General features: G+C 39.5%; 1 protein-coding gene across 47 annotated transcripts in view; it reads right to left on the bottom strand.

Moving 5' to 3' along the window:
• Positions 1-12261, bottom strand: part of DTNA (dystrobrevin alpha) — a 186851-nt gene that overhangs the window by 45463 nt on the left and 129127 nt on the right. For all 47 annotated transcript variants that reach the window (XM_083747629.1, XM_083747660.1, XM_083747635.1 and 44 more), the window contains 2 exons: positions 10476-10600; positions 2175-2255 (listed from right to left, as the gene is read on the bottom strand). In XM_083747629.1, coding sequence (XP_083603755.1) covers positions 2175-2255; positions 10476-10600 — 206 coding nt within the window. The remainder of the gene's footprint in view (positions 1-2174; positions 2256-10475; positions 10601-12261) is intronic.

The raw sequence follows: 12261 nt of genomic DNA on the forward strand, positions 1-12261 counted from the left end.
AACCTACTGGGAAGCTAGCATAGAGGCTCAACCCTGCCCAGCAAGCCATTTCAGCAAACATCTTGGAATCTTCCTTTACTTAAATACACAAAGGATGGCAAACATATTGCCCTGCTATCAGGGAGGCAAGCCAGGTGGATCATATTAGGTAGGCAGCACTGGATTTAGGGTAGTGCAAGTGCTTCGCCCACACAGGGCACTGAGCTGAGGGGGCACAAAATAAATAATAATAATAATAATAATAATAATAATAATAATAATACCACCACTGTATCGATCCATTAAAAGCAACTGTGCCAAAATGAATTATTGTGAAAATAAGACATATTTGGGGGATGTGCCCAATTTTGTTCGTGCCGAGGGCATTATATTATCAAAGTCTGCCCCTGGGGTGGGGCAGAGCAATGCTCTGTAAGACATGGAGACATCTAACCTGCAGCTTAATAAATGCAGAATGGATACAAGAGGAGCAGAAGGTCTGAAGGAGGCAAAGTGAGGAGAGATGGTCAGAGAAATTGAGACACAGCCAGAAAGGAGTATAAGTGAAGCAGTGCAGAGAAAGAAAAAAACACTGGTTAGGGGGAAAGAGGGGGAGGCTAGAGGCAAATAAGTGGATGCAATTAAAGGCCGTAGGAGGATAGTGAGCGATTGAAAAGTTAGAATAGAGTCTGAGAAAAGAAGCAAGAGCAGCAAGGAGGGAGCAAATTGTGAAAAAGACAGTGAAGTGGAAGGGATTGAGCAAGCCCTGCTCCAAAAGAGCAAATGACAGGTTAGAGGGGCAATAAAAGGAATTGTGAAGGGTGACTTAAACCATCTCAGTGGCAAGCTATCAAGAAACACAAAATAAGTGGGTGTTTGCCAGGATTCAGCTTACATAGAATCCTTAAATCATTGTGTGTGTTTTTTCATATCAGAACAACTTGGCAGCAGGTCCTCATCTGTTCCTTGTTATTTATGTGCCTACAGTCTGCTTCTAAGGATACTTTCAGATGTATCTTGTGGAAGCTTCAACCCTCTGGATTAAACTGATTATGGACTGCATCCCAACCCGTTCCATACTGTGGCCATGCTTCTCAAACCAGTCCTACTGCTAATCTCTATGGTCACAGTTGACTTGGATTGATTAGAGATGAACGGATCATTCTCTCTCTGGTCCATGTAATTTTTGCATGGGTTCACCTGTAGATGCATTGCAGCCCATTTCCACATTAATCTGTGATTTTTTAAAAATAAAAGAAATCTGCATGCACGCACACAAAAATCACATTTAAATATGTATTTTAAAATGTATTACCTCTTAAAACATGCATTTTAAAACATACATGATCGTTTGTTTGTCAAGACCTGCTAAATGCAATGGGTAGCTATATTTTCATCTGCACATTAGTCCAGGAAGTGTGGATCAGGACAGTTCATATCTGAATTTGCAAAGACTGAGTTCCCCAAACATCCCTAATTCTGCGTCACTAGAACAAAAAACTAAAAAAGGAAAAAAGCACCTAAACGAGCAACTCTATGGATCAAACTCAATGCAATTTCAACAAACAATGCTATGTTGGAGAATGAATAGCAAGCTCAATGACTCATCTTTCCTCATCTTGTATACTCATCTTCAGAGGTAACTTCTTGGTTTGTTATATCACAGTTTCCCTGTGATTTCCAAGCCAGGAGACTGATTTAAGTGTTCCCTACAAACCAGGATTGCAAACTAGGATCAAACGATGGTTTACAATCCTGGTTTGTATAGAATACTTAAATTGCTGTTTCTTAGTTTGTTAGTCACAGAAAACTGGCTTAATAACCAAGGGAGGATTGTGAGAGGAGGAGGAAGGAGAGAAAGAAGGAGTCATTGAGGTTGTTGCTCATTCTGCCTCCAACAAATCAGTGATTTGGAGTGGAGATGTTATGTCCCTGTATTCACGTGCATCTCTGAACTCAGGGCATGGTTTGAAAGCACAGGATGTAGCGAACCTGATGAAACAAAGCAGAGTTGGAAGAAAAGTGGAGATTTTAATGTAACAAATAAGTTTAGTTTCTCAGTTTAAAACAATGAAGATATTGAGCATTCTATGCCTGTTTTCCATTACTGCTTTCATGAAGTTTGAGAAGAAGTTATACAATAAAACAGGTATTTGAGAACTCTTATTTGAAAACATATCAGGAAGAGGACTCACCTTCTGTTTGTGAAAGGGCTTCCTGAGGGAACAGAGTGGGAGAACAATGTGTCATTCATGCTGGTGACTGGTCTGGGTGGCCTTGACAAAAAAACAGTTAAGAAGTATATTGTTTATCATGTGCATCAAATACAGAAGCTCAACACCCACAAATACATTTAGTCAATAAGAAGCTGGAATATTCTAAATCTATATTTTAAAAAATAAAGGCTACAATCCTGAACACACTGGGAGTGATCCCCATTGAACTGGGACTTACTCCTGAGTAAACACTTGCACTTAACTTTTACATGAAGTAACAGATCTGAGTGTTAGAAAAACATTTTTTTTAGATTCTTAAGTATTCTGTATGCGATTTGCTTGCTCTATCCTGCTTCAGTAAAATCATTGACTGTGTTGTATTTTTACAAAGCTAATGGAAGCAGTTCATAAAGGAGAATTGATGTAGAATTGTTTCAACAGCCTTCAAACTGTACTGTTTGACTTCTTGTTGGTTTAATATTCTAAGATTTTTTCCCCCAAAGAAGCACACAGTCCCTTTTTTGAGAGCCCTCTCTGACTCAAATGTCTCAATTTCCATTTCTAACAACAAAAAATCTCAATTTAGATTGCCACATAGTGGCTGCTTTAAACCTAAATTGTGTGGAAGCTTCTGTGTAGGGAGTCCTTCATATGTAACAGCTGTATGAACTTACATTTTCACAATGCCACAACAAACAGTTCCTTTAGTATGTTTGCCATGGTGAAAACCAGGGGATCCACTTGGTGCAGAATTCACACAACAACTCCAGATTCAGAGTGTTGACATTATTTGAATTTTTAAAGTCATCACATGTTAACATAGAACATCAGCCCACTAGAGATTACAAATGGAAAGAACCAAACAGAATCCACTTATTCAATAACACATTTATGATGAGGAGGAGTCAGTTTTTCCTTAAGCCTGAAGGTGTTATGTTCAAGTAGTAATGAAGGGGAATTTGAAATATATAAGTATCACGCAGAGTTGACTAAGACACATACAACAGGAGTTTTGTAAAAGACTTATCCTTCATTTGCTGTTTAGAAGGTTCAGATAGGAATTGTACTATGATTCTTATGATGATGAGGAACTTTAGGTTATTTCATGGTATAAATGTACACAGTGACTGCAACACAGGTTGTGTATTGTTCTGTACTTGGGCCCTCTGACAGAGGACATCTCAACCCCAAATATTTGCATTTCAGCAATGTAATATCAAATGCCCTGTTGCAGAGAATGCAACCTGCATGCAGAAACAGGTCCTGTATGCGGTGCATATGTGCCAAATATGCAAAAGCCAGCTGTGTGAGGAAAGCAGTAAGCTGTCACTGTTGGCTCCTCCTGCCTGTGAATAGCAAATCCCAGCAGGAACTAAGGAATTCTTGTAGTTCTCGAGAGAAATCAACACTTTGTTGGTTGGGGTTGATGGGAGTTGGGGGTCTAGCCACATTTAGAGGGCACCAGGTCAGGGAAGGCTGTCAAAGTGTTTCCCATATAAATTCTTTCTCTTTCACTATTCCAGAGAAGGTGCTAAGCCTGTAGCTCACTGCTCAGAGTGATGTTGATTCTGTTTTAATAGTGCTTCTGATTGGCTCCAGCAAATCTCATGAGATCTGTTCTTCACCACCTATAATACATAGGTACAAGCTTGCAAAAACATCTTCAGTGATGTCCTACAATTTATCATCAACTGTTTCCTCATGGTAATGGGCTTGCACTCCCCAGATACCTATTCCTCCACCCATACTTGGGTCTTGTATTCTCACAGTAGTAATAAGCAGGCATGGAAAGAAGGATTCCCAGTCAAAATCTGGATCCCTTTCTCCCTTTTCTCTAGTCATGGGATCTCCTAGAGACTTCAGGAAAAAGGTTGATGATAGAAAAAGAACCCCCCCCCCCCGGAGAAATAAAATTGCATACTCAATAATTCGTATGAGAATTCCAACCATATCAAAAATCTACTAAGGGGTAACGCTTTACTTACCAGGTATCTCTTTTGCAGCAAAAAATGAAATAAAAAGAAGCTATTAATTAAGTTGAAAGATTTAATTTTTAGAAAGTGTCAAAGTTAGGGAAATTCTATCTATGCCATAGTTAATACTCATCTTATAGGCTCAGCCCCTCTCTCCTGACAAGTTGCCCCATGATGGGGTAACAGAATGGGTCATGCATGTAGGGCTACTGAAGTTTATCTCCATAAGACAACAAGTTATTTATTTTGTCAGAATTTCTAGCAAATTCCTATGTCCAGAACACTGAAACTATTTAGAGGCTATATATATTGAAATGAAATTGAAATACTTTATTGTCACTTGTACAACTTGTATACAGTGAGATTACACAAGCACCCCCACTTAGCTCTCTAGTCTTAATTCCCCTTGTTTACTGACGCACACCCACCAAACCCGAAAGTCAGTTGCCCTGTTGTTATCTTTTCATTCAGCACCCTAATAGCCCATGGATAAAAGCTGTTCTTTACCCTGTTGGTGTGACTAATCATGCTTCTATATCTTCTGCCCGAGGTAAATATATATATGGCTACCAGTCGTAATATTCACTTTTCTCAAATTCAGCTGGTACAGATTAGAATTTGAAAAATGTGTACGCTCTCTGTTAACTGGATTGAAATAGCTGATTATATCTGCTCCTGCTCTTCCCCCGTGTTATATGGCAAGCAGCCTTTAATGCTCAGGGGAGTGAACTGCATTTGAAACTCAGGTGAGTTTCCCATATTCAACTGTGTATCAAAATCAGTTTGTGAAATGGCACACAAGTCTGTTGAAAGAAAAGGAAAGACTCCAGCTCAGTGTTCGCAAGTGCTTGTCTGTGCTTGATCTTGAATCCCAGCTATAGGATATGATGCAGTAAATATGAAAATCAATCTGTTGACATTTAAGATGTTTCTGATGGCTGTCAAGTAAAATATATGTTAAATACTGAACTTTCTCCAATAGCTAATAAGTAATTAACAAAATCTGAGGAACACTTTGTAGAGACTCTGACAGTTGTAGTCAGCCAGTGGTTGCATTTGCTTGTTTGTAGGCAATGGCCATTACGACAGACAGGTACAGTGTTTAAATCCCATATGGGCAACCCATGGCCCACAGGTGGACCTCAGACAACTTCTGTGCAGCCCACACATCCCATTTTCACTATAGGTTGTGGGTAAAGCACTTGGATGGGAGTGCTCCTCACATATTCCCAGCACCAATCAGCAGGAGAAGATTTGGGATAGGATTGCTGAGATCTCATTGTGTGCTTCTGACCTTCACGACTCTCCAGCTGCTTAGTGAAGAGAACTTAGTGAGGAGGACAAGGAATTATGTGCTGGGATGTTCTCATCCCTGCATGGAGAGACAGGGGGGAAATGTGTTTGTGTGTGGGAAAGTTTTATATTTCTCTGTGTTTTGGAGGTGGGGGGAGGGGAGGCTAGGCTCTACCCAGGTTGTTCACTAGTCCTGTCCAAGTCCTGTAGGGGACCATTATTGAACACCCGCCATTGCATGAAACCCTTGGGGCAGAATCTAGTCTCAATGGAAAACAGTGAGCAGCTGCAGTATCCCGGTGAACATATCAATATCATCATGCAAAATGTTAAATTCAAGATTGCAGTTTACCAAGGGATTTCTTTTTTAAGATAGAAAGGTCATTCTTCTCTCATGCCACGAGTGCATTTCACTGATGCTAAATAGGGAGTTAAAACTACTTGGTTGCTTACAGCATTTACTCAATGGAATTTAACAATGTTTGAACCAAGTGTTTACTGCTGTGCCCCCACTTACACTGGTAGAGTCACTCATGGTAGTAAATACAATGTTAAAACCAGCGTATAATGAAAGTGCAAATGCAAGCGTAGCTCTACAAAAGTGTACTGTAAGTGGCTGCTGCAGGGGGAAGGAAGACTTTGCTTACATGAAGCCTACCATTAAAAGTGGCTGTAAATACCCCTTTTGCTGGGATGCTTGCCTAGAGCTTTTCCTCATGATACGGTTTATCTTCCATTACATTTAAGAATAAAAATCAGTCGAGTAAGAATATATTCCCAAGGAATCCATGCAGCATATCTTTCCCCCTGTGCTAATTTATATCAGCTGTATTGCATACAATGCTCGCTCCACAACTGGTTCATTTTAATTTCTGTATTATTGTATTCAACGTTGCTTTCAATCCCCCCCACCAGAAAAAGTGAAAATAAAATAAACATTCTCACTGTCAGGAACAGATATTTTCTCTTAGGAAGGAGGTAATGTCCTAGGGCAGGTGTGGGGAAACATTGGCCCTCCAGATATTGCTGAACCACAACTCCCTTCAGCCTCAGCAAGCATGGTCAATAGCCAGAGATGATGGGAGTTGTAGTTCAGCAACATCTGGGCTCCCTACACCTGTCCTAGGATCAGAAGAGACCAGATTGCTGGTTGTTTTTGAAATCCTTATAAGAACAGTGCTCAATTCCCTTTCGAATCCTGGTATATTTTCTTGTACGTGAATAGATTGACTCCAGTCCAGCTGAAGCTAATTGTGACAAAAGTTGAATCCTCTGCACACTTCCAATAAGTGAACAATTCCCACAAAAAAGATGGAAAAAAATACTTTCTTGCATTGATCTTATTGGGATATGATCTCAACAAACTTTAGTGAACTGCAGCCATTGCCTTCTGTATAAAAATACAGGTAGAAAAGATGTACACAGAAGTCCTTTTCTATAGAGTAGCTGATCCTGGGTAATGCAAAGAAGAGGATCATGTTTTGCTTCAGTTTCACATTTCTCTCTCTCCTCCTCAATTTTTTGCAAGTGGAGATATAGTATAATAAGAGTAGTTGTTCAGGGCCTTGCCAAGTAGGAGAGTTAGGTGGCCTTCTTCAGGAGGCACTGAGAGACGTAGGGGGTAGAGGAAGAAATAGCTTGGTATCTGAATGCTGCAGGAAGGCATTTTGGTGTTGGCCCCAGCTGGAGATGTGGGGGTGTGGGGAGGAATGAAGGCTCTGCTTCAAACAGAAAGATCTTTCAAGCGGAAAAATACACATATTTGCAGCATATTTATTTGAAGTCCCCATACGGTTATTCTTTTCTTCTTAAACCATGAAGGTACTGGCTAATTTGCGATTTTCATTTAAGGCTATAAGGGCAAGTCTGAAGACCTAACTATACTTACCTGAACTAAATAGCAAAACTCTCATCGATATGTTATGGTTCTCAGCTATAAACCATAGAATTACATCAACTATTCACAAAAATGTTTCCTTTTGAGCATAACTGCTTGATTCATTTGGCTTTCATCAATTTTTCAGTAGCTTGCTTCCATTTAACCTGGGTGGGGGAACCTGTGGTCCTCCAAACACTGTGGTCTCACATCACTTCTGATCACTGGCTATGGTTGCTGTGGCTGATGGGAAATAGACTCCATAAACATCTTGAGGGCCACAGGTTCTCCATCCCTGGCTTAAGTAGTCAACCTTTTATTTTTGACATCTAAGGAATGGAATAAGTAGAGGGTCTAGCATTTCAAACTAATATTCTTAGCAGGTGTAAATTTAATTTAAAAGGAATTATCAAGATGCTGTTTTGAAAAGCACTATCAATGATTCTATGATTTGGGAAGGTTAAACAAATAGTGTGCTTCCATTACAGCTTCATCATAATGAGGACAATACACTGTTCAGTCTTCCAATGACAGCTCATTGCTTTAGACTGATCTTAGTTAATAATCATAGCCCAGTATTTAATATCTGCGTGAGAGTCTTCATGTCAAAGCAGGCTAAGTGACTTCCAACAGCGCTGCCAACCACAGACAGTCATTATGTAATATAATGTTCCTTGTATTTTCTACAAAACACATGCAACAGTGAATACAGAATGAACAGCCACATGAAGAAAGTTTTGACTTGAGGTAAATGGAACACAGAACATAAAAATAAATCTCTGTGATGGAGATCTGAACCACTTTAAGAACCACAGGAGTAGTAGTAGTTACCGTAAAAAAAACCAAACCCCATTAAGCAAATCACAATTATTATCTGAATATGCTGGGAATTATCCTTGTCAGAATGATTCTATCTAAACAGCTGACTATCTGTGCCCATTCAGCTATATGAATGTATAATTTAAAAGTGCTTGTGGGAACATAATTATCTACAATTCACTCAGATGCTCTAGGGACTTAGAGAAGAAATCACTGGAATATCAGAAGCCTACTTCTTATTGATCTGATTTTGAACTGAGCAGTAAAGGAAGTCCAGAGCTTACAATACATGCTGCTTCTTTTAAGCCAACTAAGCTTTTGAGCAGGCTTTTGAGGCTACAAAGTTATCCTCTCACAACTCTATAGTGGCAGAAGCTCCTCTGTGCATGCCTTAAGGCAGGAGTAGTCAATGTGGTTGTCCTTCAGAAGTTGTTGAACTACAACTTCCATCAGCCCCAGCAAGTGTGACAAATGGTCAAGGATGCTGGAAGTTGTTGTTCAATAACATTTGGAGGGTACCACATTGGCTACCCCTGCTTTAAAGCCATTTCCAAACACCATTTTTTGTTAAAGACTGTTTCCAAAGAGAGGTGAAAAATACATATCATAGGAGTTTGGAGTAACTGGTGCTGGGAAAATACACCAGTTGTTATGTACACAGAGATAGGAATGAAGATTCTGATTGACATCTGAAGCAGCAGTGATTAGAATGTATATGGCTGCTGTTGGATCTCTAGCTTGCCAGATTCTAACATGCTGAATTAGCATGCCAGTCACCTATCACAGAACCACAATCATAGAAATCAGAACTCCTGTCCTGCATATGGAGTGCTTCATGTAAATACTTTTATCAAGGTTGTTTTTATTCTGCATTCCTGGATATCACCAGTATCTTCCTCAACTCCAGATACTTATTTCTCCGTTCCTGTGGGCCAACTTTGACAGGTAGGCAGGACTGTCTACCTGTCAAATCATCAGGTCTCCTAATGATAGCAGGTGACTGACACCTGTCCAAGTTCAGAGGAGGTTGCTAGAACTGCTGATCAACAGTTATAGGAAGGACCTTTGAAGTCTCTGAGAAAGCATTTTGAATTCAAAGCATTTCCTCTAGTGCAGTGGTTCTCAACCTGTGGGTCCCCAGATGCTGTTGGACTACAACTACCATCATTCCTGAGCTCTGGCCTTGCTAGCTAGGGGTGATGGGAATTGTAGTTCAACAACATCTGGGGACCCACAGGTTGAGAAAGGCTGCTCTAGTGCTTTACATCCCATGGGAAACTCCTTAGGACAGCCCCAACTATCAGCTGACTGTCAACAATGCAGGGCTCTCTTGAAGCAGTAACAAACAGCTGATAGCCAGAGCTTCAAAGTGCCTTGCAAATGGTTTTGCAGACACCATCAATCATCTGATCAGCAGTGCCTGAAAACTTTTTTTTTTGGCCCAGCCACTCTGATGTCATATATGATGTCAGATGCAGGGCCAGTGGGCAGGGCTTAGCCAAAATGGCCTAGTGGGTCTCATTAGGCCTAAGGACTAGAAATTTCTCACCCTTGACTTACAGGGTCCCTGAAAAGACTGCTGAGAGATGAACTTCCTACTTCTTCAAATGGCAATTTCTTTAATTTGTAGAAATGTAGCTTTCCTACATTTTTGACCGTGCTTCCCTACTTCTTAAAAGGAGCACATTGCAGCTGCCACATAATACATATCTAAGTTATGGAAAAATCAAGGCATGGCTATGTGAAACAGTTAAAGGAAACAATTCAAAGCACCTTTGTTCCACCTTGTCTCACACAGGCTATCAGATTTCATAATTCATAACTGTAATTCCTGCAGGAAAGCATTGCCTTCGTGTGAACTGAGGCATGTATTTCAGAAAATCTCAATTTTGAGAGAACTGGTAAGATAAATAATTTGAAATCTGCTTCCATATTGGAGCATGTCAATTTCTACTTTCCTTTCTTTACCTTTTAGATATTTAACTGTTTCACTGGTCAAAACAGAGCAGAATCATTCAGCTCTAGCCTCCTGGTATACTGAAGACTCACTAAACTGAAATTTAAAAAAACACACACCAATATTTCAGAATGCTATACTATGATGCTAAGCAAAAATGGAAAAAAGATCCAGCGTTTCCCATTACTTTTCAGTATCATGAAGCTACGTTATGCTTAAATCCATAATACAATTGGATAGTTTAATAAGCAGCATTTCTAGAGAACACATGAAGAGGCCTCCCTCCATTTGCCTTCAAACCAGGATGAACAGTAGGTCACCAAGAACAAAGGATATTATCTACAGAGCACACAAATACTTACACAATATGAGCCAAGTTTAGAGGTTTTTCAGGCTGGTCAGGGAACATTGGGTGCAAAGGTTCACGGCTGGAAGCACAGCTTAAAGACTTGCTAAGTGCATTAGTTAGCTTCTTAGCAGGTGATTTCTGGGAGGAACAAGGAAGGTAAAGGTAATTTGGACAGGTAAGGTTTAAATTGTTTTTGCAACCACAGAACTATGGGGAAACAAAGCAATGCTCTACTAGTTAAAGGCATCTCCCCCCACCAAAGACCCACTTATTCAGTGGCTCTGTATTATGTCCTGAGTTGCATCCTCATGAGGCCGGAGGAACATCGCCTGGCTATTGTTTTACTGTTTTATTGATTTAATATGCTGTATACTGCTTTGAGATTTTTTATTAAAAATATAAAGAGGTATAGAAATAAAATAAAATAATTAATTAAATAAAATCCTTTAAAGAGAGAGAAGCTGCAGAATCTCCCAGTTCATCTTTCTCCTTTCTCCCACAGTGAGAGGAGTGGGAGAGAGGACCCAAGACCTGCATCTGATCTCTCCACTGGCACAATCCCAGGTGAAAACTACATCTGAAAAGCTGCTGATGACATAATTAGAAGTGGAAGAGAGCAAACATTTCTATGACTGAAAAGACCATGTTTGCCCTAAAAGGATTAGGGACAACAAACAGATATGTATAGAGAACATACACTTCCTTTAGTAGCCTATCAAGGGTATAAATGAGGTTTTTTCCAGTAAAGGAACCAATACCTGAGTGTATGATCCCCAGGCAGAATTTTCTACCCATGAACAAAGGCAGGATCAGATACAGTTTGTTTTCTAATTGTGCAGACCTTTGCATAAACTGGGTTTCTAAGGTACACATCATCAGTACAAAAGCTGTGTGATAAACATCAGCACAACACTCAATCAAACCAGACTCACACACAAAAAAAATCTAGATTGAAAAATAAAATAATTACGGTGAATCATACTTCATTCAGGCCCTCTTTACTCAGTTCAGTCCTTAATAATTTAAACACTTAAAACATGGTGATCCATGCCAAAGAAGTGAGAGTTCAGAGGCCATTACTAGAATAATATTTTCCATATTCCTGATTCACTACTTAACTCTGCACTACCTATCTTCATTTATTTAGGGCTGCCATATGTCTGGATTTTACTGGACATTATCAGGATGTCAAAGGTAGAATTGACGTCTGGGGGGGATTTCCAAAAGGCGGCACTTTATCCTAAAAAAGAAGAAGCTCTCAGCAACTTTCGGGGTGTCCTGGTTTTTACTTTTTGAAATATGGCAACCCTAATTTCTTAATCATTGCCAATTATATATCATTCTAATTTCAGAAGCACCAGCTTTATTATATAATGCTGTTTGTACTGCAATTGCTTAGTTTGCTTTCATTATCCTTATTGAACTTCCCTCCTTTCCAACCTTTGCAGGTAAGATATTCTTTGTATTCAGTGCTTTTTTCTGGGGGAAAGCAGGGGTACACATACCCCTAAACATTTTGTGAATCTAAAAGCATGTAACTTATTTTTTTATATATACAATCTGTTGCATAGACCCAAATGTGCATAGACTCACATATGATACGAGTTTAAGTCCCAGAAATTTATATTAACTGAGTTGTGGCTTAAGGGGGCCATACACTGGGACTCTTATAGAAATAAGCTTATTAAATATTATTAATAATAGAATGCACATGCTACCTTTAATTTCAAAAAGAAGCTAAAATGTGGTTTACAAACAAATAAAACAAAACACACAAAATAAAAACAGTTCAATAAACA

This window comes from Podarcis gaigeae (genome assembly GCF_964106915.1).
Source record: "Podarcis gaigeae genome assembly, chromosome: 7".
In the NCBI taxonomy this organism is placed as follows: domain Eukaryota; kingdom Metazoa; phylum Chordata; class Lepidosauria; order Squamata; family Lacertidae; genus Podarcis; species Podarcis gaigeae.